A 27,825-nucleotide genomic window follows, 5' to 3' on the forward strand; every position below is an offset into this window, starting at 1 on the left:
TTTATATTTGAACAATATTTTATTCAAATATGTTTAATCAGGACAAACTTTTTTAAATGGGTGAGATGAATGATGGAGTTCATTAGAAAAAGTATTATATATTTTAGATTCTGGAGAACATGAATTATTAATTATATTTTTAAAAAATACAAACACTTAAGTAGGGAACTCATTTACTGTTAAGCAATCCTGTTGGGAAAGAATTGCTGAAGTTAAAATTATTCTATTAGCAAAAATATTTTTAAAGTTAAATTTCATCCAGTTAATTCATTTAAAATAGCCAATTTATGGATATTAATGGCTTTTTCTAAAGTTTGTTCACAACAGGGGAGACTGTTAGGTTGAGAAGGGATGCTGAGAATTAGGTTACAGCCTACTCTGACCTACAGATTCATTTTCTTTTAACTGGTGGTTGCAGTATATTTAGTTAAGCATTATTGCTAAAGGCAATGATCTTATTGAGAAAAAAGAAGGTTACAGTGGTGCCTCACTTAACGATGTTAATTGGTTCCAAAAAAAACATCGCTATGGGAAAACATCGTTAATCGAAACACCATTTCCCATAGGAATGCATTGAAAACCGGTTAATCCGTTCCAATGGGAATGGATTACCGTCCTTAAGGGAAAATCCCCATAGGAAACATCGCTAAGTGAAACAATGTTTCCCCCATCGGAAAGCTATTGAAATACATTGAAGCCGACTCAGTGCATTTCAGTGGCTTTCCGATGTCCGATTTCGCTCATTTTTAAGTGTCTTAAAATGTTTGAAACCTGTTTTAAATGCTTGGAATCGGTAGTGCACCTTGTGAAACCTATGCACACTTAGTTTGGCAACTAAGTGTGCATAGGTTTCACAAGGTGGACTAACTATTCCATTTAAAACAGGTATCAAACATTTTAAGACAGTTTTAAATGAGCAAAAACGGACATTGTTAAGTGAAATTCCCCCATAGAGAACATCGTTAAACGATGCAGAAAATTCCTCAAAGAAACCCATCACAAAGCGAATACATCATTAAACGAAGCAATCGCTAAGTGAGGCACCACTGTATTAGTACCTAATTTAAAGCTGTATTATGCTGCAAGTTGCATTAATTTCACTGTGGTCAACCCTTACTTCTTGAGTGTTGGAGAAAGCTTTGATTAAAGCTTAATTACTCACCACTGTGAGCTAATAATATTAGAACAATTATCCTAGAACAGAATAAAATATCAATATAGAAGACTTTTAAGCAGGTTTACAAATCTGGAAGGAAAAGAAAAGCCATATATAAATGGCTCTGTGTGTGTTGCGTGCGCGCGCGCACACACAGAGTTCTTTTTATCAGAATATTAGCTTATCATGTTCAGAAATAAGAAAATGAGATAACAGAGGAATCTTCCTTGGTGTGAATATATTTAAATCCAATAATTTCTTCAGATAGATTAAAATGAGCCAACAACTAAGCAATCTGAAAGAATGTAAAGGGATTTTTTTAAAAAAATCCCAGAACAACTACTTTCAATTACTTGTAAACATGACATACTTTACATTACTTGTAAACATGACATAAAGGATGAAATTGAAACAGAATATAGGTGGAAATGTCTGTACAATGTAGGTATGCCTAGCTGGTTTGCCACCCATTAAAAGGGACTAAGATGAGTCAGAATTATTTAGTTAATCAATGGAAGCGTTAACAGTCAGACAACAGGAGAAATCCTGGGCTGAGAAATTCTGCTTGACTCTGTACATTTTTTTTAGCTGTTTGCCTATTACCTTCCGTGATCAGAGGCTACTTACAGAGGTTTTAAGATGGTTTAGGAATGAAACCAACTCTAATTCAGTTTGCTAAAGTATGTATCCTGTGGTACAGGATTACATTCAAGACTGGCTTTGTGGGAGGAAGTATTTCTGGAATTTTTCCTCTGAGTTTCCTTTTAAAAATGTTCACATGTGGGATTATATGCATGGTGGCTTTCCTCTAGTAGAAAGCAGTTTCGTTCAAGCAAGTCATAGGGTCTGATTTTTGCCCATCCTGAATGCTACACCCATCTCTGCCATATCACGTTGTGTTCTGGAAGGTTTCCCCATTCTCAGAGTTTGGGGAGTCACCCCTGAGTGTCATCTATTTCAAGAGGCAGTGTCGTGATTATTCTTTCACCACCACCGTAGTTGTGGGTGTACATACTGTGTTACTTGATGATAAACTAAGCTTACATGGTGCATTATTTTTATTTTTAGGAAGAAGCTGAAATACAAGCAGAACTTGAACGTCTAGAACGAGTTAGAAATCTTCATATACGAGAGCTCAAAAGAATAAACAATGAAGATAATTCTCAGTAAGGCTCTAGATTTTAACCTTATTAGTTAAAATCCTGCTGCTTAGTGTAGTAAATCACACTCCAGTACGTTCATTCAATCACTGGGGAATTGGTGAGCCACCTCTTCCATAAATTCGATTGATTTGAGGCCTCTTCTAATTATGATTTACTTTAGCACAGTAAATCACAATTAGAGTAGGCCTATTTGAATCAATGGCGCTTATCAAAGAGATGACTCACCAAAGCCTCATTGATTCAGTGGGCCTGTTCTAGTGCAATTTACTACACTAAGCAATTGGGTTTTAGCCATTAATCTCTCATATTTTACTGTTATTGGAAAAGAAATATAACACATAGATAACCACTGTGTGCTATAAATCTACATAAGCCAGTTTTGATATTTAAGTTTGCCTTGTCTTGTTTTATTAAGATTATGTAAAGGAGTGCTGGGATTTCAGAACTAATACAAATAGAACACAATTTAAAAAGTCACAAAGGGGAATGGATAAGTAAGCAATAAGGGAACTTCCACATCAGATACAATATAGCCCGGCATGTGGAGTGCGAGTGACATCACCAGCCGAAGAGATTGAAGGTCATTAAAGAGTTCTTTCTTCAGTTTTGGAGTGTGTACGTCTTGTACACAATGTTGGGACGTCACACAGACCATGAAATTGAAAAGGGAATTCTTTCATTAATGGCAATCTACTGATGATGTCTTTTGCCTTGCATAAGTGAAATTATGCAACAGAGCACTGGCCATTCATTAATATGTTACAGTTTATTCTTAGCAATTAAAAAGTGTTGCCTTTCAGGATTCCTGTGTTCCTTTAGCAGGAAGCCTGTAGTGCTTGTTTGGAGATAAAAGGGATTCCGTTTTTTTCCTTTTCCATTACTTGGAGGCCTGTTGCAGTGATAAAAAGAAAAAAAACTAAGTTTGTTGCTGTTTAACTTTAGGTGTGGCATAGTTCCAGAGCCAAGGAAGGGGGAATTATATCCTTGCTCCTTTTAAGAAACATGCCTGTCTCGTGCAGGAAGGGGAAGGTTTTTAGCAGCAAATCATGCATTTCCCCCTTCTGCTTTCCAGAACATATGTCAGTTGATAGAGGGTGTAGCAAGCCATTTCCTCCTTTTCCTACCCGTTGCTTCAACCCCCACTCCCATCAGTCAACTCATCGAATCTTACATATGTCCTGATTCTGGTGTCTTGTCTTTTATTTATTGACAGAGTACAGTTTTGCTGTATAAAACTCCTTCTATACATGGAGCAATTTCCTTGGATCTCACTCCATTCTTTACACCCATATCTAGCTGGGAGTTTCCAAGAAGGATTCTGCATTGGTATCTTTAGCAGTGACTGATTTATTTGTTTGTTTAAAGCATCCTTATCTCACTCTTCAGCGCGCCCCCCAAAGCTCCCAGATGATTTTAGACACAGTTAATAAAATATAACCGCCCCTGACTGCACATTCACAATGTGAAAGACAAGAGTACAGAAGGAAAAAGGGCGGAGGGGAAGGGAACATGAAGCAAGCAAATTCAGATCCCAGCGCTTAAATAGTATTTCTTGTAGCAGCTATGACAGCAGTATTGGAAGTAGCTAATGTAGTTGGTCTTCCTGCAGTCCTGAATTATAGATGGCATTAAGTTAATTAAATACTCGTCTTCTCTTAATGTTTTTTCGTGTATTGTTTTTGCTTTACTTTTTAAGGTTCAAAGATCATCCTACGTTAAATGAGCGGTATTTGTTGCTTCATTTACTTGGTCGAGGTGGTTTTAGTGAAGTTTACAAGGTGAGGTGCACATTTTCAGGCGGTTAAATTTATCTGCATGAAAATCTATACTCTACAAAGTTGCCATTAAAATGCTCCAGCTGACATATTGTAATATTATAGTTAAAACTATAACAGCATAAAATTGTGTTTATCCTTTTCACCTCTGATGCACCAGTAATTTTGGCACTATTCATTTCCATTTTAACAACGGTTTGTCTTGCCCTCCAAACCCTAACTAACCATGGCTGAAATTCACCTCAGTTTAGTACTCAGATAACACATTAAATTGGTTAATCTCTTTTTAAAAATGGTTTAAGACATTTGCCCCGGTGCCTGCCTAAAGGGAGCTTACAAAGCACAACCTAGTAATGGCATAAATAATTAAGTTGTGAAGTACTGTATGGTAAAATGGTACTAAAACAAACAGCATTAATCACAAGAGGAAACCATTCAGTCAAATGCTTTTCGTAAACATGTTTTAACCAAATGCCCAAAGAGCAAAGCGTTATTTTAATTTGGATCTTCTTGCAGCCATGCTGAAGAACAGTGTGCATGTTCGAAAGGTTAACTCAGGTTCATCATTGTAGTGTTAATCTGTAGCTTCACACTGTGTTGTCTGAAAGCAGCTGTCATGTTAATCAGTTCACTGATACACAGTAAGATTTTTTTTAACTTATGTGTCTTTACTACAGGGCTGTGGTTTTTCTTAAATTACAAGTGGGTTGACTGGGTTGAGTTGTCTGGATTGAAAGAATTAAAACTGTCACGCCACAATCTGGTATCCTGCAAACATTTGAGACAAGAAATCCTATCAACACCAGATAACTTGGGCAAGGGTGAGAGATTGTGTGAATTGAAGTCCAAAACATTTAGAGCAGTAGTTCCCAACCTTGAGTCCCCAGATGTTTTTGGACTGTGACTCCTAGGAATCCTGGACAGCACAGCTAGTGGTGAAGGCTTCTGGGAGTTTTAGTCCAAGAACATGTGGGGACCCAGGGTTGGAAAACACTGATCTACAGGGTTCTGATTTGGCAACAGCTTTGTATGTTTCAAAGTAGATTGAAAGAAGAAAATGTAACCTTTGGATTTGCCAGCCAGGAAAGGATGAAAAAAAATCCTTCTTGGAATCCCAAAGAGCTTCTGCCAGTCAGAATTGGCCACAGCTGGACTAGATGAGCAGCGGCCTTTGTATAAGGCAACTCAGTGCTCCTGTAATAAAGGATGGTTCTTTTTCGTGGCCTCTGTGAATGAACACATATGGGTATTTTCTGCGCCTGCGCTGACTCTCTTGGAAGATTCTAGAGCTAAAAGTAACAATTTTATGGTGTGATCCTCCACGAGGTATATGCTCCTCCCACCCACCATCTTCCCCAGTTCCTTTTTTCCACCGAGCTGAACGGTTCTCAGGAAAGATTGAGCGCTTCGCTATTTGCCTTTTGGCTATTTTTCTAGGCTCCTTTGAGCTTTTGTTTCTTTATCTTTACTTTAAATTACCTACTTAGTGATCCTCCGCCTCTTTTGTTTGCCTAATCGGCTCCCCGCGGTCTTTTTATTCCCTTCCCTTTCCCCTTCCCCCCCCCCCCAGTTCTTTGCTTATGGCCTCTCCATCTCCTTTTAAAAGGTGTACGACCTGTGCAAATAAAATCGCACTTTCGGACGGTCATAGCCAGTGCCTTTTTTGTTTGGGTGAGGAACATCCTACCCATTCGCGTTCTGCTTGTAAAAATTTAACCAAGCCGGCACTTAACAGAGGCTCCAAAGACTTCGGTCTTACCTTTTGCAAACAGCCATGAATCCTCCTACTGCGTCTTCAGAAGCGGCTAGATCTCCTGCCCTTTCAGCCGATAGACTTCCAGCAGGCCAGTCTACCTCTGATTCTACCTCTGTGGTACCAGCTAAGGACACTGTTGAGAAAGCAAAATTGTCTGGTAAGCACAAGTTGCCCTCCTCTCAGAAGTCTCGAGCGCACGATGCAAGCTCGAAGAAAAAGCCCAAACCTGCCCCTAAGAGGCCCAGAAAGGACAAAGTTCCCCAAATGGAGCCCCCTCAGCCTTCTCTGCCTTCCCCTATCCTCAAGGAATCATCCAGAGAAGCCCCTGACTTGGCCTCGGATGGAGATGAAGCCCATGATATCGCCTCCCCCCCACGATGCCGCTCCAAACCCCGAGCATTGGCCTCAACGCGGCTGCGCCACAGTCCAGCCCGGCCTCAGCCCATTCCAACCCTGACTCAGGGTGGGCAGCTGAAAGCTCGACATCTGATCCGGAGGTTCCCCCTTAACCTTCACGGAAGAGAAAGGAGAAACGAAAGCACCTCTCCTCGCCGAGGTCCGTGCCATCGCAAGGCGATTTTTGCCCTTTTCCAATGGTACCATACCATTTTGACCCCTTCATCTGGCAAACCCTGTACGAAAGGTACCAGCCTAAACAGGCTAAACGGCCCCAAATAACGTCGGAACTTCCCCATGCTGCCCCTTTCGTGGACTCGAATCGCCCCGGCATGACCACTTTGGCCCCGACAGCTTGAGTTCCACCTGAATGCCCTCCAGGCATCTAAGCCAATGCCTCTAACTCGAATGCGAGACAGAGCTCATGAGGCCGTACCCCTATGTCCAGCACCATCGATGCCGGACCCGATGCCATCTCAAGGCCCCTTTGAAGGCATACCTATCCAACAGCACCAAGCTCCCCTGACAGAGGGCTTTGGTCCATCAGACTACCCTTCATCTCCAGGCTCCCCTGCATCTTCGGAGGCACAACACTCTGAGTCCTCCCGTGAGCCTGAGCTTCCCCCTCCAGTCCCAGATACGAGGGGCAGCCATGCTTCGTCCTCCTCGGATGATTTCTCCTCCTATTCTACGCTTATTTTCCAAATGGCACAAGCCCTGAATCTCGACACCGAACAGCCCTCATCCGTGGATGCCGACCCAGTGTTCGATGAGATCAACCAGGAGCGTCCCGTTCCTTTGAGTCTCCCCTTTAACAAGTCCATCCTTCAACTTATTAAGGATACTTAGGGAAAACCTCCTTCTACTATGCAGATTTCTCGCCACACCAATGGCCTCTATAGGATCCACGGTGTCGATGCCGAATTCCTGAATAAACATCCAGTGCCTAACTCTGTTATCGTCAAATCCAGTCAGGCCTGAACCCAGGCCAGGTCCAAGCCTGCCCTTGCCAACAAAGACGGCAGAAAAGTTGACACAATGGCAAAACGAATTTACTGTCTGCAAGCCCTTTTGCTCAGGGGTATCAGTTACCAGGCAACTATAGGCGCCTTTCAGCGTCATCTTTGGAATCAAGTTTTTCCTCTTATTGACTCATCTCCTGAACCCATGAGATCTGATCTCATCAACATCCATTCGCAAGCCATTTCTCTTGCCAAGTATCAGAGGATTGCGGCGCGACACTCCGCTGAGGCCGCTTCTAAAACTTTGGTTACCTCCATCTCTATTCGACACCATGCCTGGCTCAAATCCTCCATGATCTCTGATGACACCAAGTCCAGAATCAAGGACTTACCCTTTGATGGTGCCGGCCTGTTCAATTCCACAACCAATGATACCATGGAGGACTTTCGTAAGAAGCGCAAAACCGCGCGCTCCTATTCGGCTCAGCCATCCACCTCTTACCAACGGCCCTTCTACCATTCGGGCCAGTTTCATCCCAAACAATACCAGAATCAACAGTTCCAGCCTTATAGATAGTATCGTCCCCTTCAAACCGACAGGTCCTTACCTGCCCCTCAACCTCTGATGGCATCGTACCGGCCACAAACCTTGCCTCGTCAGCGTCAATCCTTTCGCAAAGGACAACGAAAGGGTAACCAATATTGACAACTACCCATGCCTGCCTTTTCTGACATTCCTCTTTACCCACTGAACTGTACCAGGCTGGCCCCATTTTTCCATTGTTGGCAATCCATCACCTCAGACAAATGGGTTCTATCCATCATAGCATCTGGCTACCTCATAGAATTCTCCGAATTACCCCCTCTGGGGTTTATTCGATACACCCCCTACTCCTCTGCTCTGCAGGATGAGGTTACCAAGCTTCTCCAGAAACATGCCATCTTTCTAGTCCCTACTTCGGACTCCCTCAACGGTTTCTACTCAGAATACTTTACTGTTCCTAAAAAAGATAGAGGCCTCCGCCCCATCCTTGATCTCACTCACCTCAACCGTTTCATATCTCCCCGCAAATTCCGCATGCTTACACTGGACTCTATTATCCCTTTGCTTTCGCAAGGAGACTGGTTCATAATTATCAACCTGCAGGACGCCTATTTCCACATCCATTCATCCGGACCATCAGAAATTCCTCCTGTTTCATTTCAACGGCACTGCTTTCCAATTCTGTGCCCTCCCGTTCGGGCTCTTCATCGCCCCCCGGACTTTCACCAAGTGCATGGCACCGGTGGCTGCCTTCCTCCGGCTGCAGGGAGTAAACATTCATCCCTACATTGACAACTGGTTGATAGTGGCAACATCGTACCACGACGCCATAAAAGCACGAGACACAACACTCCATACACTTCACAGTCTCAGCCTCAAGATCAACCTTGAGAAGTCGCACTTGATCCCAAAGAGGACAGCCAAGTTCATTGGCATGGAAATAGACTCCCTCCGTGCAAGAGCCTTCCTGCCTCCAGACAGGATCAGGAAAATCCAAAAGATTGTCCGCCTTTTCCAAATACATCACTCCGTTTCAGCGCATCACGCCCAGCACCTCCTGGGGCTCATGGAATCGACGACGGCCGTTGTCCAACATGCCAGGCTCAAAATGAGATCCCTGCAGGCATGGTTCCTTTCCCTGTTCAATCCCGAAACAGATCTCCCTTCTACCCTACTGCAGGTGACACCAGAACTAGCTTCCCAGCTCGACTGGTGGACTCGCCCCGACAACTTTCTCATCGGCAGGCTTTTCTCACCTCTCAGACCTTCCATACAAGTCACGACCGACGCCAGCCCCACAGGATGGGGCACACACTGCCTTCAACACACAGTCCACGGACTCTGATCAGGTCAAGAACTGCCACTTCACATAAACTACCTAGAACTGTTGGCAATCATCAAAATGTTCCATGCTTTTCTTCCCCTCATCCAAGGTCAGGTAGTGCAGTTGGCAACAGACAACACCACTGCTCTCTTTTATGTCAACGAGCAAGGAGGTACCCACTCCGCTTCTCTGCTCTACCTAGCTGTCGACCTCTGGGAGTGGTGCTATTCCCACCATGTTTTCCCTATTGCCATCCACATCTCCACTGACGACAACACCTTGGCAGACCGGCTCAGCCGGCTACCTACGCGAACACACGAATGGACTCTGAACGATGTCGTCTTTCAGCACCTGTGCCGACGATGAGGCGCTCCCTCACTAGATCTCTTTGCAGCCGATGCCAACAAGAAATGTCCCCGATTCTGCTCCAGAGCGGGACGGGACACCAACTCTCTAGGAGACAAATTCCTGATGGACTGGTCTCGAGATCTCCTTTATGTATTTCCCCCTCTGCCTCTAATCCAGAGGGTAATCATCCGTCTCCGACACGACGGAGCCAGCGCGATCCTGATAGCCCCGTACTGGCCCCACCAGCCATGGTTCACTCATGTGGTCTCGATGTCGTCGGAAATGCTCTGCCTTCCTCTCCGCCCAGATCTCCTCTCGCTCGACCACGGCCTCATTCTTCACCCAGACGTCGCCTCTCTCAGTCTTGCAGCATGGAGAATACTCCCGACATGATGCAGGTTCTTCTTCGAGCCCGAAAACCTTCCACTACTGTCCTATATGAAAATAAATGGAAGTCTTTTCTAAAATATACTCATGATAATAACTTACCTGCCATACCTGTCTCTTTGAAGACTCTGCTCGATTACCTCCTGCATCTCTTCAGTTTCGGCCTTTCCCAGTCCACACTGAAGGTTTATCTTTCAGCCATTAGGGCTCACCAGCTGGATGATTCTCCCTCCTCCAAGTTGTTTTCTCACCCAACTGTCAAGAAGTTCCTCAAAGAGCTCAACAACATTCGCCCTCCTCAACAACGTATCATCCCCCAGTGGTCACTGCAGCTGGTTCTTAACGCTTTGATGCAGCCTCCGTTTGAGCCCATGCCGCCCATCGACCTCAAATTCCTGACCCTTAAATCAGCCTTCCTTGTTGCAATCACATCAGCCAAACGGGCCATTGAGCTCGTCGCTCTTCGAGCTGATCCCCCCTTTATCCAGTTTCACCCCGATAAAGTGACTCTTTACTTTGACGTTTCCTTTCTCCCGAAGGTGGTCTCCAATTTCCACCTCAACCAACCCATCATACTACCCTGCGTCTTCAAGTCTCCTTCATCGCCCCTAGAACATATGCTCCATAATCTCGATGTCAGACGTGCCCTGGCTTTCTACCTCGAAAGGACAAAAACCTTTAGAAAATCCAACAAACTTTTTCTTTGTTTTCACGGCCCAAATAAAGGGGTCCCAGCCTCCTCTCAATCCATAGCACGTTGGATTGTACAGACTATTTCCCTTGCTTACAGCCTGTCGGGGAAATCCCCTCCAGAACATTTGACAGCTCATTCTACCGGGGCGCTGTCCACCTCTACTGCCTTTCAACATTGCACCGAGGTTCTTGACATCTGTCGTGCCGCTACGTGGTCCATACCGTCCACATTTGTCAAGCACTACTGCCTGGACGTCAGAGCATGCCAAGATGCTGCATTTGGCAGAGCTGTCCTGTCATCCTTCTTACCGTGACGACCCACCAACCGGTAAGTACAGCTTGCTAGTCACCCATATGTGTGCATTCACAGAGGCCACGAAAAAGAAAAAGAGGTTACTTACCTATAACCATAGTTCTTTGAGTGGTCCTCTGTGAATTCACACAACCCGCCCATCCTTCCCCTCTATCCATCACAGGTTGATTATATAATTAATTACAGTAATTCTTTCCTTCATAGCCGGTGGATAGAATTCAGGAACTGGGGAAGATGGTGGGTGGGAGGAGCATATACCTCGTGGGGGATCACACCATAAAATTGTTACTTTTAGCTCTAGAACCTTCCGAGAGAGTCAGTGCAGGCGCAAACAATACCCATATGTGTGAATTCACAGAGGACCACTCAAAGAACTATGGTTACAGGTAAGTAACCTCTTTTTATGACAAATTTGGGTATTTGCTTGAAAATTTAAATATTTTACTTTTAAAATTAATGCTGCTACTGCTTTCACTTGATACATCCTGCAGGCTTTTGATCTCTATGAACAGAGATATGCCGCTGTGAAAATACATCAGCTTAATAAAAGTTGGAGAGATGAGAAAAAGGAAAACTATCATAAGTAAGTATTGTTGTTTTAAATAAATCCCCCCTCTCTGTGACAAATTAAAATACCATCTGAGGTGCCATGTGTAAATAACTTTCTTCTTTTAGGCATGCCTGTAGAGAATATAGAATACACAAAGAGCTGGATCATCCAAGAATAGTAAAACTCTACGACTATTTCTCTTTGGATACCGATACGTGAGTTTACAACATTATACCAGCTCTGTTTTTCATGCAGTTAAGAAATTCCAAAACAATCAGAAAGGGTTTGGGTGGAACTTCATGTAATTTTAACTGAAAAGTGAAAATGTGTAGTCAGTGAAATACTATTTCAAGTTAATGTTCATTTTCCCCCAGAACATGCTTGAGTAATTGATGGCCTTTGTTTTTGCTTTTTTAATTGTTTCCCTCCCTTTCTAGGTTTTGTACAGTATTAGAATATTGTGAAGGCAATGACTTGGATTTTTATCTGAAGCAACACAAGCTAATGACAGAGAAAGAAGCTAGGTCCATTGTAATGCAAATAGTAAATGCACTGCGATACCTCAATGAGATTAAACCACCTATAATACATTATGACCTTAAGCCAGGTGAGTCCAGAACTGTTGGAAGCAGTGTTTGTCTACATCTGGCAGACAGAACACTGAATCTCTCCTATCGCTTTGGCCTTGTTCATATCCTTTGTCATTATCTCTTGCTTTTGTTTTTTAAATCCATTGGGATCAGTACTTACATTTCCTTTGATTTTCTTCTGTTGCCTGGATTGCTGAAGAGCGTGACTCGCTAGACATACAAAGAGTGTCTAGTACTCCAGTTCATTTATCCCATCTTTCTACTTCTGGTGCATTTTCTTTTTCTGACCTCACATACTTTTGACTGTTTACTTCAAAAGCAAATGTGTGCCTTTTTTATCCCCTTCCCTATTTTAGTACCTCACTTCAGCCTAATTATTCCATGTTATATTCCTGAGCTATTTTGTCTGATATCTTTTCCATAGTCCTTATTTGTTTGTATGTTCAGCTGCACATGATTTTCTTATTTTTGTATGGACACAGTTTTGTTCACTATAAATAAACACTGTTTAAAATATCCTGCGGTAGCAATAAAACATTAATCATATTTGAACCATTAAAATTATTCCTCGAGTTATGCTTTGAACCTTCCTCACTTGAATCACATCATATATGAGCATCAGTAATAAAATAATAATAGTTCTCTGTGTCGTATCCTTGCCTTCACAGTGGGCCATAAAATGGATTGTCTTTGCTACACAAAAAGCTGTTTGTATTGGAGCAGAATCTTGCTCACCAAGTGTGTGTGTGTGTGTGTGTGTGTGTGTGTGTGTGTGTGTGTGTGTGTGTGTGTGTGTGTGTGTGTGTGTGTGTGTGTGTGTGTGTGTGTGTGTGTGTGTGTGTGTGTGTGTGTCGTTGTTTTAAATAAGCTCTGTCTGTCTTGACAGGAAACATCCTTTTGGTTGATGGAACAGCATGTGGAGAAATAAAAATCACAGACTTCGGTTTGTCTAAAATAATGGATGATGATAGCTATGGTGTGGATGGAATGGACCTAACTTCACAAGGGGCTGGGACTTACTGGTAACACTGTTACTCTTCCCACTTCCCATATGCATTATTCGTATGAATGCTGTTTATTATCTATCTATTACCTTCTGTACAGATGTAGGGGACAGAAGGGATGTGTACTATCCTTCATTAACTCACTTTTATATCCTAAGGTAGTTTATCTTAATTAGCAGTTTAGTGCTGCAACATATACCATTCAACTTACACTGGTGTATATAAGCAATAGGATCCTGCCCATTCTGTTTAATAAATATAACTTGAAATTTTTTTTGTTAGAGTCGTTCTAGACAACCTTTATCTCTTGTCTGGTCTTGTCTTGTAATGTTTTGTCTGAGGGATAATCACCTAAATTCAAGGTTTTGTATTGGTTTTGAAACATAAAGCATTGTTGAAAAGAGGAATATTGGTTGATATATAGCTTTTTAAAATCTAAGATGACATTTATTTTGTAAAAATTGTCACATGCTTCACTCAGAAGCAGCACTCTATTAATGTACTGAATATATTTAAAATACGTTTCAATGCATTACACATTTTAACTGAATAATTTATGCTTTTTTTGAATAGAGGCATTTAGAAAAACTAACCTGTTGTCAACCTGCATTCAGAATGGCTCATATTCAAACCTCTCGTATTTTTCATAATCCTCTCACCATTGCTTATCATCAAGTCTGAGCTTTGGTTCTCCCACTATCAAGTTCCTTTTTGTACCTTATGATTGGGCCTTTTTTTGTCTGTTTCAGCTGAATAACATACCGTGATTTGTTCTTGCCAACCAAGCCAGAACTGGAAGTCACCGACGGAAGTCCGTTTCCAATTCAGCCTTGGAGGGAAAGCACAAATGGTTGTTTGCTGATTGAGATGTCATGGCAGATTATTGTCCGCCAAAACACAGGGCACAGAAACGGAGAGTGTACAAGTCTTCTTAGCATGGTTGAACAATAATTTGAACTAACTAGGCATCTTGGGTCCCCTTATTGGGAGAAAGGTGATCAAATAAATAAATAAATCCACAGAATCCAAAAGAGCTGCAGTCACTAGGATAAATCAAACACTGGACTTCTGGCAGTTTTTTGTAGTTCTCCCCGTTATGGTGACTTGTACATGTGCTTAGCAGTGATAATATGTGAACAGTGAGAAAGCGTGTTTGAAATTTTTATGCGATGTGCCTTGGCCATCTTGGACTGGATTTGTTCTAATATGTATGTCTTAAAATCAGACTGCCACAGGAGAGGAAATCTACTGCTTGAAATGAATTGAATTTATTTGGTTTTTGCTTTCAGGTATTTGCCTCCTGAGTGCTTTGTCGTGGGTAAGGAGCCGCCAAAGATTTCTAACAAGGTGGATGTGTGGTCTGTTGGAGTAATCTTTTTCCAGTGTCTATATGGTCGAAAGGTAAAAACAAACCTTTGAGTATGGAATTTTCCAGTATTGTAGAATTCATCTAAAGTCTATTTTCAGAGGAAACAATCAACCTTGAGTAGTGCAGTTTTTCTTTCTGTTTATTCTTCTTCGTGGCCTCTGTGAATCCACACAGTTGGGTTGTTCTGCGCCTGCTCAGGACACCTTGGAGGTTTCTAGAGCTTAAAGATGTGATTAGTAGGACGTTCCCCCGTGGAGCACATGTTCCGCCCTCTAAAGGTCCTCTCAGTTCCTTTTTGCCGCCGCTTCGGTTGGACCTCTTTTGGAACACTAGAGCGATTACTAAGATCATTCACTGACTATTTTCAATCATTTCTTTCATTTTCTATTTTCAGTCATATACCAAACACACTCTTGCCCCAAATGCAAAAAGCATACAAGGCCCGCTCTAAAACTTCACCTACAAAGGCTTTGTTCGTACCTTTGGGGAAAGTCTCTCAATCCAGCCCCCATGGATCCGCCAACCTCTCCAACTCCGCGTCCAGAGCGTCTAGAAACTCCTCGCCCGATATCGAGCCTGATGACTCCATCACCTTGACAAAAAGACCTTTCGAAGTTTGCTTCGAAATCGAGCTTGATGTCCACGTTGAAAGCTACAACCCATCCTTATGGCTCTTCTTTAAAAAAAGAAGGATAAAGCTAAACCTAAGAAAACTAAGAAACCTATGAAGTCGACTCAAATAGATCCACCTCAACCGGTGTTCCCCTCACTGATCCTCGAGGAGTCATCTAGAGATACCCCTGGCTCAATTTTGGATAGAGATGACCCAACTTTAACACCAGCTCAGTCTGCAGCTTCCGTTACTAGCCTTTCGCCGAGTGCTGGACTATCTCCGGCTGATGTTCATTCGAGCCTGACCTTGGCCCATTCAAGCCCTAGATCATCAGGGCGGGCGCTGCCTCTAAAGCTATGTCTACTTCTATGGCCTTGAGGTGCCACGTCTGGCTGAGATTGACAGGTATCTCAGATGATACTAGATCAAGGATAGAAGACCTTCCATTTGATGGTGCTGGCCTTTTCAATACTAAAACAGATGAAATAATGGATAATCTTCATAAACTCTGTAAGATGGCATGCTCATATTCCACCCAACCTTACCCATATCAGCGCCCTCAATTTTGAAGACAACCTTTCTTTCAACAGCAGTTTCAACCATACCAACAACCATATCGACCGTACAAGCCACAGGTGTCTGCTGGATCCTACCCAGGTCCATCTACAACACCTGTCTTTTGACCTCAACAACAACTACGTTAACAACCCTTTCGATACCCACAAAAGAAGGGTAAGCAGTATCCATAAGCCCCTTCTATCTACATTCCAAACTAGACTCCATCCCTTCATCAGTGCTTGGTGCCGAATCACTAATAATCAGTGGGTCCTTTCTATTGTCCAAAATGGTTATTTCATTGAATTCCAATGTACCCCACCCTCTGGCACCGTTAAGACTACTCCATACTCCGTGAAGAAGTTTCCCTTCTACAAAAACAAGCTATACTCATAGTCCCTTCCTCTACTCTGGATGATGGATTTTACTTGAGATATTTTACAGTCCCCAAAAAGGATGGCGGACTCCATCCTATTCTCAGCCTTAGAAACCTTAATACATTCATTTGACTTAGATGCTTCAGAATGCTGACCTTCAACAGTATCATCCCTCCCCTTCACAGGGGGACTGGTTGTCATCAGTCAACCTCCAGGATGCCTACTTTCATATCTTTATTCATTCACATAATCACACATTTTTATGATTCTGATTCAACAACATCTCATACCAATTTTGCTTTCTCCCATTTGGATTTTCCATGGCAAGGAGGATATTTACCAAATGTATGGCACCAGTCGCTGCCTACCTCCATCTTCAAGGTATTACCATATCCCCATACATAGACTGGCTAATAGTCACTACATCTTATTCATGATGCTTACCCAACTCACTCCAAGATCTCAGACTCAAGATGAACCTTGCCAAGTCCCATCTCAAGCCCTCTCAGACTGCCACCTATATTGGGGTGTATTTCAATTCCCTACAAGCCAGACCCTTTCTCCCTCAAGAGAGAATTACCAAACTAAAACGAGCCATCCGACCGTTCCAACCCCTAGCTTCGCTATCAGTGCATCAAGCCCAACACCTTTTCGGGCTTATGGCTTCTACGACAGCCGTTATTGAACACACAAGGCTCAAAATGAGGTTCCTACAATCATGGTACCTATCACTATTCGATCCCATTACAGACCGCCCATCCAAACATCTCACAGTAACGTCAGGACTCACCAGTCAAGTCATTTGGTGGACATTTCTTCCTCGCTTGTAGGCAGACCCTTTCAGCCTCTGCAGTTCTTGATACAGATCACCACCAACACCAGCCCGTCAGGATGGGGAGCTCACTGTTGACTTCAAAAGATACATGGTCTATGGACAAAACAAGAACAATTATTACACTCGAATTCTTAGCAATTATCAAGGCCTTCCGTGCCTTCTTACCTCTCATTGCAGGACGAGCAGTACAGCTAGCTACAGACAATACCACAGCGCTGTTCTATATAAACAAGCAGGGAGGTACCCACTCTCACTCCTGTATCTGACTGTTGAAGTCTGGGAATGGTGCATACCACATTTTCCTGGTAGCAGTCCACGTCACCACAGAGGACAACCTTCTTGCAGACCATCTCGGTTGCCTTACCACAAGGACACACAAGTGGGCACTGAACGACAAAGTTTTCAACCTTCTCTGTCACCGATGGGGTGTTCCGTCCATTGATGTCTGCCTCTGAGACCAACACCAAGTGTCAGCGGTATTTGCTTCCAAGCTGGTATCAACAGGAACTAAGTGGGACATGCCTTTATGATAGACTGGGTTGGAGACCTACTCTACCTATTTCCTCTGATTCCACTCACACAATGAACAATCATTCGACTTCAACAGTTCCACTCAAATGCCATCCTCCTTGCCCCATGGTGGCCATGTCAGCCGTGGTCCACTCACCTGAGGTTGATATCGAATGATGTGTTCTATCTCCCGTCAATCCCCAACTTTCTGACTCAGGACAACGGGGTGATTTACCACCCGACACAGATTCTCTGAACCTGACGGCATGGAGGATACTCCCACTCTAAAAAACGTACTAGATTGAGCCTGAAAGCCATAGACCTAATGGTTATACCAAACAAATGGAAAGCATTCCTCGCTTTTGCTAATTCTCGGAACTTATCTGCAACACCGGTTTCTCTGAAGACTTTACTTACATTTATCCTTCATCTCTTTCATCTCAAACTATCTCATTCTACCCTCAAGGTGTATATTTCTGCTATTGTAGCACATCAGCCTTCTCAGTCTGACTCGGCTAGGATTTTCTCTCACCCAACTTTGAAGAAATTTCTGAAGGGTCTTCATAATATCCATCCCCCACATCAACATTCTCTTCCTCAATCGTCTTTGCAGCTTGTCCTCAACGCACTTACCCGACCACCTTTCGAACCGATGGCTACTACTAATTTTAAATAACTTTCTCTAAAAAGATCATTCATTGTAGCAATAACTTTTGTGAAACATGCTAGCAAACTTGCAGCCCTCAGATTGGATGCACTTTTCTTTCAGTTCCATCTGGATAAGGTTCCCCTCTAGTTTGATATATCATTTTTACCTAAAATTGTCTCTGAATTTCACCTCAATCAACCATTGATTCTACCAACTTTATTTCCGTCTCCTTTTTGATGTAAGACACTCTTTGGCCTTCTAAATCGATAGAACTAAATCATTCAAAAGGTCTCTTCTTATGCTTTCATGACCCTCATAAGGGTGTTTAACTTCGCCTCAAACTATCTCTCACTGGATTGTCCAAACTATCTCATTGGCCTATCCGCTCACAGGCAAAACACTATCTGAACATTTAAGAGCTCATTCTACCAGAGCGCTGTCAACCTCTACTACCTTCCAGCACGGAATAGAACTTCCTCACATCTGCCGTGCAGCTACATGGTCTAATCCATTGACTTTTGTGAGGCACTACCATCTGGATGTCCAGGTGAAGAATGATGCTGCTTTTGGCAGAGCGGTCTTGACATCCTTTCTACTGTGACATCCCACCATCCAGTAAGTGAGCTTGTCAGTCACCCATATGTGTGCATTCACAGAGGCCACGAAGAAGAAAGAGATGTTACCTGCCTATAACCATGGTTCTTCTAGTGGTCCTCTGTGAATCCACACATCCCACCCATCTGCCCCTCTGTCCGTCACGTTGTCTTTTGATATAGGTCTTTAACAGCAGTGAACTCTTACAGGAACTGAGGGGACCTTTGGAGGGCGGAGCATGCGCTCCACAGGAGAATGTCCTACAAATCACATGTCTTTAGGCTCTAGAAACATCCAAGGTGTCCTGCGCAGGTGCAGAACAACCCAATTGTGTGAATTCACAGAGGACCACTAGAAGAACCATGGTTACAGATAGGTAATCTCTCATTTTGTCACACTCTTAACATCTTTTTAAAATAGTACTTTTTTTAAAAAATTCTTTTTTTCAAAAAAAAAAATTGGACATCAACCATACAACGTGATTTCTCTCTCTTTCTCTCCCTTTCTCTTTCTATAGCCATTTGGTCATAACCAGTCCCAACAAGATATACTACAAGAGAATACAATATTAAAAGCCACTGAAGTACAGTTCCCAGTGAAGCCTGTTGTGAGCAACGAAGCCAAGGTAGTATTCATAGATTAAAACTGTCCGTTCAAGGACTGTAAAGCAAGCTGTACCAGGGCAGACTTTGTTTCAGACTTAGAAATTCCATTAACTGTATGCAAAATATGTGTGCTTTCTTTGTTTGGAAGCTGTAATAGAGATCTATTTTGTAAAAGCCCCACCCAAGAAAAGCATGTTCTGTAAACTTCACAAGGCTTGGCTTGTTTTGTGCTCCTGGTCTTGGATCAAACATTTTGTGTCGTGTACACATCAAGGTGTCCTTATTACTCTGGTTTTATCACCCACCGAGGCCTTTGCTTCCACTCCTCCTTTGGGCTCTCACTTGGATTTGCGACCAGAGTTCTGATTAGTTACAGTCAAAATATTAAAATCAACACTAACTGTTCAAATTTAAATTGTCAGAATATCTTCCGAATGCTTAATCTCAGATATCATTAGGTCAGAACCCCAGAGGAGCACATTAAATGAACATTTGGCACCAGAAACTCTGTTCATGATTCTCTCACTCCAAGTTCTGTGCATATGGCAGCAATAAGTGCTGTTTTGCTCACCATTATCCTTTTTAGGTAATGGAGATATGAATCTCCCAATATTTTAAAAGAGGAAGAACATGGCAGAAAGATATAAATAATTCCATATTAAAAATGCTGTGCTTACCAGATCAGAGGAACATTTGGGATCTAAAGAGTCAAGGCTCTTGTGTGTCAGCACTTGTGGCTTCAACAGTTCATATTGGATCAGATGTCATTCTGTTGGGCTGTTCTGGAATGTGAAGCATCTTTGTGGGTGGAGGTGTATATACTTCATAAGACTGCACACAGTTGCTTGGATTTTGCCTGGAACTTCCAACAACAGTTAACTAAAGGTCCTTAGGAAACTCAAAAATAGGCCATAAGAGAGCATCACCACTCACTTTCATTAGCATTTCTTAATTAGAGACATCATGCTTCTCAGCATAGTGATTCTGTTCTTTTATTCTGTAGCAGCTAGCTAATCATATACTTTACCTTCGCAATTTATCTGAAAAAGATCTTGTTCGCGGCTATCACATTGTAGTGTAGCACTGAATTATATACTGACCCATCCTGTGAATCGGTGATATGTTGTGGCTTATGTGCATTCTCACATGCAAGAGTATGCTGGAATAGGCCAGCAGTGCAAGACCTCCGGAGAGCCTTGTGCTTCATACGCACACCCTCAGCAGCCTTTGCAGAACAAGCAGGGTGTGTGCAACTCGAGAGCAATCGCTGCATGACACCGACTAATTTGTGACTTCTGCCTATATGTGTATGGTTTTGATAATGTCTGAAGATAATACTGAGCACCTACAGCAAAAGGGAAACTATAAGATTTTGGTGGAGTTTCTTTATGAGCCAGAATACTTTTCTATTTAATAACAGCACCTCCAGAGCAGTATGCGAAGTGTCAGGGGGATGTAAGGAGAGGAAATAGGTAAACACCACCTCTCTCCCTACTTAAGCAATGGAATCCATTGTTAGATCGTACTGTAGTGAAGGGATTCCATTGGCATTTATAGGCTTTTGTTGTTTAGTCGTTTAGTCGTGTTCGACTCTTCGTGACCCCATGAATCAGTTCATGCCAGGCCCTCCTATCTTCCACTGCCTCCCGTAGTTGTGTCAAATTCATGTTGGTTGCTTCAATGACACTGTCCAACCATCTCGTCCTCTGTCGTCCCCTTCTCCTCTTGCTTTCACACTTTCCCAACATCAAGGTCTTTTCCAAGGAGTCTTCTCTTCTCATGAGATGGCCAAAGTATTGGAGCCTCAGCTTCAGGTTCTGTCCTTCCAGTGAGCCCTCAGGGTTGATTTCCTTCAAAATGGATAGGTTTGCTCTCCTTGCAGTCCAGCGGACTGTATAGGCTACTTTTCTCCCAATAAGGGGACTCAAGGCAGTTCACTGCATCCAAAAAAGTAGAATTAAAAACACAATAAAGCATACATTAAAAACAATTAAACTACAATAGTAATTAAAATACATTGAATAATAAAAAACAGGTTAAACGTTTAAAAACCATCTTTAAAAATGGCATTCAGGGTCTCAGTCATGATTGTTAAAAGTGTGCCCGAAAAGATGAGTCTTCAGCTGTCAGCAGAATGATAACCTCCCGAGGGGGAGCTTCTTCCATCCCCTGGGAGCAGCCACCGAGAAGGTCCTCTCATGTCCTCATCAGCCATGCCTGCGCTGTCAATGGAATCAAGAGGAGGGCCTCCTTTGACAATTTAAACGCAGAGAAGACTTATATGGGAAGACAAGTTCCTTCACATAGCCTGAACCCAAGCTTTATATGGCCCAGAAATGGACTGGTGGCCAGCGCAATTACTGCAGCAAAAGTGTCATATGTTCCCTGTAACTGTCCCTAGTAAGCAGTCTGGCTGCTGCATTTTGAACTAGTTCTTCAAAGGCAACCCCACATGGCGCGTGATACAGTAATCCACATGGGATGTAGCTATGACTCACTAAGTGCAATTCAGTTTCTACACCTGTTTTTTTTTAAATTCTGAACCAGCCTTTTTATTTACTTTGCCAAAAAACTAGCAGATCAATTAGGAAAAGACATGTAGATTTAAATGGAGAAGCATACCCCTGAAACATGGGACCTTTTTAATTATCACATTTTCCCGTGTATAAGACGCTACTTTTTCCTAAAATCATTACAATAAAAATTGAGGGGTGTCTTTTACATGGAGGTCAGCTGAGAACATGGAGAGAATAAAACGGCCCTTACCCAGCCCCTGTAAACAGGCTTCCTTCAATCACAAGGCTTAGCTGCCTCCAATCAGGAGGCTTAGCTTCCTACAGTCAAGAGACTTAGCCTTCTCCAATCACGAGCCTTATGGAACTGATGTCAGCTGATGCTGAACAAACCAATTGGAACACACCTTGTTGGAGATGGAGCCTGTATTATTATTATTATTTATTTAATTTATATCCCGCCTATCTAGTCGTGGTGGACTACTCTAGGCGGCCAGATTCAACAGGGACTCCTAATGTCCAAGCGTTCAGAGCCCAGAGGCTAAATACTCAAAGCTAAGTTTTCTTAAGTTTTGGATTAGAAAAGTGAGAAGGGTGTCTTATAAATGGAAAAATATGATAAATCGTTCTTCCCATCCAGAACACTTAAATAAAACCTGGGCTTCTTGTATTCTGTCCTAGTTGCTAGATTCTACCAAATTGTATATACAAAAGCAAACCTTCTAATTACGTTTTTGTTTAATTTCCTTTTAGTTCTTTCCTTTCTCCAGATCATCACCATTTCATAATTTCTTAATGTGGTATTACTCATCTTTATTTTCACAGTAATAAATTGTTTTCACAGTAATAAGTTGCCATGTTATAGATGTAGAATAGACAAACAAGTAATGCATTGATAGGAAAGCTGAAAATGAAAAGGTATTAAATTTTAAAATTAACGAGGTTATGAAAAAGTCAGTAGCAAATTTTGATCTGCCAACTTTTACAAAGAGGAATGTGTAGAAAATAGACAGAGAACTTTCTTGAACCTTTAGACAACCACACTTTTTAACCCTTCCTGTTGTAGTGGCTGTTATGAATAGCTGATGCTCATAAGAGGCACATATATTTTTCGGGCTTCATTGAGCGATTCATTTATGGTTTTGCTTGCATTTTTGTCATAATACAAGATAAAAGAACTATAGAAATTAACAGCTTTAATTTATATTAGCATCCCCAGTTATGTAAATTAAATATTTTTAGTTTTTTTAGTGTTTCAATAATTTTCTGGGTTTTTAAAATTTTTTAGTGTTTTTAATTTTTTATTATTTTTATTGACTGAGGAGGCTGTCTGTGAGCAGGGCTTGCAGCTACTAGGTTTATTTTGAGCTGAACCATGGATATCCTGCTCATGTTTCTAATTGATGGGACCCTATGATATGAAAGTTGGCTGTATAGCTTAGTGGTTTAGGTATCTGGCTGTGGAGCCAAAGGTTGGGAGTTGGGTTCCCCAGCCAGCCAGAGTGGCCTTGGGCAAGCTGCGCATTCCCAGAGCACCCCTTAGAAGAAGGGAATGGTAAACCACTTCTGAGTATTCTCTACCTAGAAAACCCTGGAAAGCTTTTCTAGGTAGAATTGATTTATGGCACATGATGATGGTACATGATGATGATATGAAAAGGCAATTGATCCTTATGTATCCTTGGTTAGATCAAAGTCCCAGAGAACCACATAAATGTTTGTTTTAGTGTCTTACAAGAGTCCACATTTTCCACTAGAAGAGTTGTTCATAAGCAGAATCCATTCATTTTCAAAACAATGACTACTAATTTTCCCCCTTCCCCCCCCCCCACTTTTCTCCCCAGGCTTTTATTAGACGTTGCTTGGCATACCGTAAGGAGGACCGGTTTGATGTTCATCAGTTGGCTAATGATGCTTATCTACTCCCACACATGAGAAGATCAAACTCTTCTGGGAACTTGCATATGACTGGACTAGCAGCCTCTCCTACACCACCTATATCAAGCATTATTCCCTACTGAAACCTCCTCGTATAGAAGGCTTGCATGACACCTTCATGCAGTTTCGCTGAAGTGGACTTTCATTGGGAAGCATTGAGTTAGCGTTTCTGCACAGTAGGACAAGTTTATCAGTGGTGTTACCATACTGTGGCCCTTCTGCAAATGTCATTTCTGTGATGGGGCTGGATCCTGGTCTAAGAAGGGAATGCCTCTTTCAGACTTACATTGGAAACATTGAAGGACAACAATGCCTGTTGCCTCCAAACAGATGTACTGTGTTTTTAAGACTGACAGAAATGTTTGTTTGGGGCTCATAGGGAGGGGAACACTGTAAATAATCTTTTTAATACTTACAAACACTTTTGGTTGATACTGGAAAATTCTAAGAAGGAGGGTAGTTTTTCATTATTGGAATAAAGAAGAAGAAAAGTGGAGCACAGAACAACAACGTTGTGCCTGGACAAGAAACAATCTAAATAAAAGAATCTTCCCAAGAAGTTGATATTTCAGAAACCAAAGTTAAAAAAAAGATTGACACGGCTGTGTATGTTAATTTCTTTGGGTAGGAGTGATTTAGTATTGGGGGGTAGGGAGAAATCTTTTAAACTGTTTGTTGGTTTAATGACTACTTCCAAAGGGATAAAAATAGCAGTTTCAGTGAGATAGCAAAAGCTAGTTTGGAAACTAGTTTAATTATTTAAATGGCATTTTGATACTTAGCAATGTTGTCAACTGATATCCACTGCCTAGGCTTTAAGGAGGGATATACAAAGGCCATGTATGTAACCAAAAGCAAAACAGTCATGTTCAGTGTTTCTATGCAGGATAATGACAAATTCCCTTCTCACCCTATTGTAAATTTGTTGTACAGAAGTTATATTTTGAGTTTTAAAGTTTCAGCAACTTATTCCTGTACAAATGTTTAAAGTATGGCTTTTCTAATTGGATATTGTATTTTTTTTAAGTCTCATTGAAGGCGCTTTTAATTGCTGCTAAATGATGTTGCTTTTGCTTTTGCAAAAAGAAAGAAAGAAATCAAATGACCTCCTTAAGGTGCAAGTCAACTGTATGTCCTAGAGAGACTGAAAGTAGATCATTCATTAACAATCAAGGCATGTAAAACCGATCTGTGTTGGAACTATACAGTACAGTTCAAGTCAGTTTCCTGAGCTGGAGCACGTTGATACTAGATGTAGAAGTTGTTTATGGTTATTCTTGGTTCCTGGAAGTTCTGTCTACAAGGTGGGAAGATGTTCTTCTAAAGAGATGTTTCTTGTGGCTTGTACAGATTATTTTAAAATGTGAAACATTTTCTAACTGCCTTGTATGGTAAAATCATTTTTCTTCAGAATGCAGTATCTCTCTCCCATACAAGATTCTTTTACTATCACATTCATAATGCTGAATACCTGTACGTAACTTTGTCCACGTTGCAGAAAGGGAGGCTGTATTACCACAGATTTTTCGTTTAATATTGTACAGTTAAAACTGTGGCTCTTGTTTCTGATGTTGCAAGCCATTTTGTTTTCATTGTATATAAGGTTACATTAACTGTCTCTTGAAGATGCTGCTGAAACTGTAGAGAATGTAGCCAAAACAGTAATAAAATAATGACAGTTGGGATTCTAAGTATTTTTCAGGTTATTCCTTTGGATTAGGAAGGACATTGACTATGCATCTGACTCACACTGCAAGAAGCACTTTCCAGATAATCCCATGTATAAAATCCCCCCCTTTCAGCTTGTCTGTGACAATGATCGGCAACCTGTAGCCCTCTTGATGTTGGATGCCCATCTTGCCCCCCCAGCATAGCCAGTAGTGAGGAATGGTAAGAAGTGCAGTCCAATAATATCTAGATGGCCACATGTTGTATATTCTTTGTCTGAAACAGTGTCTTCTATCCAATCTTAGAGCCATACTTTAGGTGGACATAATACCACTTGTGGTGCTATAGGCATGCCTGTAGCCATGCTGTTGATCTAATGAGTCATGTTCGTGCCAAAGCTGAAGAAGCTGCTTGTAAGTACGAAGGGACAGGTTTTGGCTAACTGCCATAGGCCTTCTTGGAATGGTATTCTTGCTGGCCTGTGGTCCATCCTTGTGTGGGATGTTGACATAAGGTGGCTAGGAGGAATAACCTCCGATTGTAGCACAACGTTTTGGCAAGCGATGGAGCAGCACAGTCCACAAGCTTTGCTAGTAAGTTGTGCTTATTAGGAAAAAACAAAATGGTCATGAATGAAATTTGAATTCTCCAGAAAATGCTCATGGGGTAAGATTTGATTAAAATGTTTCCCAACAGTCAGTTTCAAAAGAGAGTGTGAGACTAACAGATGGTGGTGACAGAGAGCAGAGAAAGAGAGGGTTGTCTTTCCTTCTTTCCAAAGTACACAGAAGTGTTAATGTGAACTGTTTTGGCATACCTGGCCTCTTGTCAAATGCTGTTGATGATGTGCATCATGGCTATTTGTGAACTGCACAAGCAAGTTCAACTTTAAAGCCTCTCTGGGCCTTCCAGATTCTTTGGGGATGCAAGACCTGCTCTACTCTCACAGAGAACAGCCCTGATATAGCAGACCATGTTTGTGGCCGTTCTTTGAGTGAGGGAGAAAGACCAGCTTGTCATGTCTAAAAGTTCTTGCAGGTTTTACTTTGCGCTTATTGGAGTGTCTCTTTTTTGACATAATGTCAAAAGCTTTATAAGTTATTTGTTTCTTAGGGGGATTCAAGCCTCTTCCATTCAAAATAGCATGTAATGAGTTGAATCTAGATTTAGGCATGGACAGGTAGATTGACAGAGGAGGATTTTCCCACTTCCTCACAGCAACTCCTCCAGCCCCTTGAAAGTACTACATAGGAGGTTGGGGATTCTGCTGAACACCGTGAGTTGCACTACAGGAAGTGGCAGGGTGAGAGGAATCCATCAAATTGGGTGGATGTGCCTTCCACCTGCAGAGGAGAGATTCTGGGATGCTCCTAACATTATTAGGGAGACAACACATTTCCCCCTGTGTCTTCTTTCAGCATATTCCCATAGTTAAAATGTTTGTTGGAATCTTGTGATTCTTCTTCGTGGCCTCTGTGAATACACACATATGGGTTTAGTCTGCGCCTGCGCTGACATTCTTGGAGCATTCTAGAGCTAAAAGTAACAACTTTATGGGATGATCCCCCATGAGGCACAAGCTCCTCCCACCCAAGATTCCCCTCAGTTCCTTTTTTCCGCCGTGCTGTAAAGTTCTACAGAGTCATAAAGCTATTTCCGCAGGGTTTTTCCCTTAGCTTGTTGATCAATTCCCTCTAAATTGGATTCTTTCCCTTCTCAATTATCTAATCTATGATCCCCCGTGAGTTGTTTTCTTTTTTGTTTGCCAGCTATTTGGCTTACCCCCCCTCCCCCACACACACACTTCAACTGTTTACTTCTTTTTCCATTCCCGCCTTTTTCGGCCTCCTCATTTTGACTCTCGGGCACATTAATGATTTTCTGCCTGAGTAAGCTACATCTTACCCAGACAGGTGCAGCTGCATGGATCTCCTTATAGTAGGGGACCCGATAATGCCAAGGAGTCCTTAAAATCTGAGTCTACATCAACAGAGGAATCCTCGCCGGAGGCTAGCGAATTTGCCCTGAGGAGACGATGTGCCAGCTCTACCTGCACAGACTCCGGGATCGCCTGATAGCCTCTCTGCTCCAACTGGCCATTCAGTGACTGCGCTACCGTCCAGTCCGGCCGTGGCCTTTTTTAGCCCTACATGAGGGCGGGCATTTGACGTTCCAGAGTTGGAGCTTGAGTCTCTTCCTCTATCTCATGAGGAGAGGAGAGTGAAAAGGAGGCATGTCTCACCACACCCTCTCTATGAGCAACCATGAGAGAGACTGGTGAATCATCGATGGATGATTGTTTCAAGGGGCTGTTTCATACAACTGTTTTGACCCCGCAGGAGTTAGGGCTCTGTCGCCCTGTCCCTAGGAGAAGAAGGGCCTCATGTTGCCCCTGTCACCTTCCCTGACTGTCAGTGATTCCTTCTGACATGGGAAGCACCTCTGTGTGTGAGTGCCGCACACCAACCCTCCTTCGTGCGCCTGCTCATGTAGCTGCAACTTCTGGAGGGAGCTGCACATCGAGGCTGTAGATGTGCCAGCAACATATGGTAAGGCTTGGGGTTCCCTTTGGGGATACAATGGGCCCCTTCAGCTCCTGTGGCTAGCCCTGCATGTCAGTGCTTTGCCTGTCTGGGGT

General features: G+C 42.4%; 1 protein-coding gene across 3 annotated transcripts in view; it reads left to right on the plus strand.

Annotated features, from left to right (window-relative positions):
- TLK1 (tousled like kinase 1) overlaps positions 1-25,210 on the plus strand; it is a 95,482-nt gene extending 70,272 nt beyond the window's left edge. For all 3 annotated transcript variants that reach the window (XM_072979953.2, XM_072979957.2, XM_072979963.2), the window contains 9 exons: positions 2,225-2,322; positions 4,016-4,097; positions 11,309-11,400; positions 11,493-11,582; positions 11,805-11,974; positions 12,844-12,979; positions 14,251-14,362; positions 18,981-19,088; positions 23,426-25,210. In XM_072979953.2, the coding sequence (XP_072836054.2) occupies positions 2,225-2,322; positions 4,016-4,097; positions 11,309-11,400; positions 11,493-11,582; positions 11,805-11,974; positions 12,844-12,979; positions 14,251-14,362; positions 18,981-19,088; positions 23,426-23,602 (1,065 nt within the window). In that variant the 3' untranslated portion in view covers positions 23,603-25,210. The remainder of the gene's footprint in view (positions 1-2,224; positions 2,323-4,015; positions 4,098-11,308; positions 11,401-11,492; positions 11,583-11,804; positions 11,975-12,843; positions 12,980-14,250; positions 14,363-18,980; positions 19,089-23,425) is intronic.
- The last annotated feature ends 2,615 nt before the right edge of the window (positions 25,211-27,825 follow it).

Source organism: Pogona vitticeps, chromosome 1, assembly GCF_051106095.1.
Source record: "Pogona vitticeps strain Pit_001003342236 chromosome 1, PviZW2.1, whole genome shotgun sequence".
Taxonomy (NCBI): domain Eukaryota; kingdom Metazoa; phylum Chordata; class Lepidosauria; order Squamata; family Agamidae; genus Pogona; species Pogona vitticeps.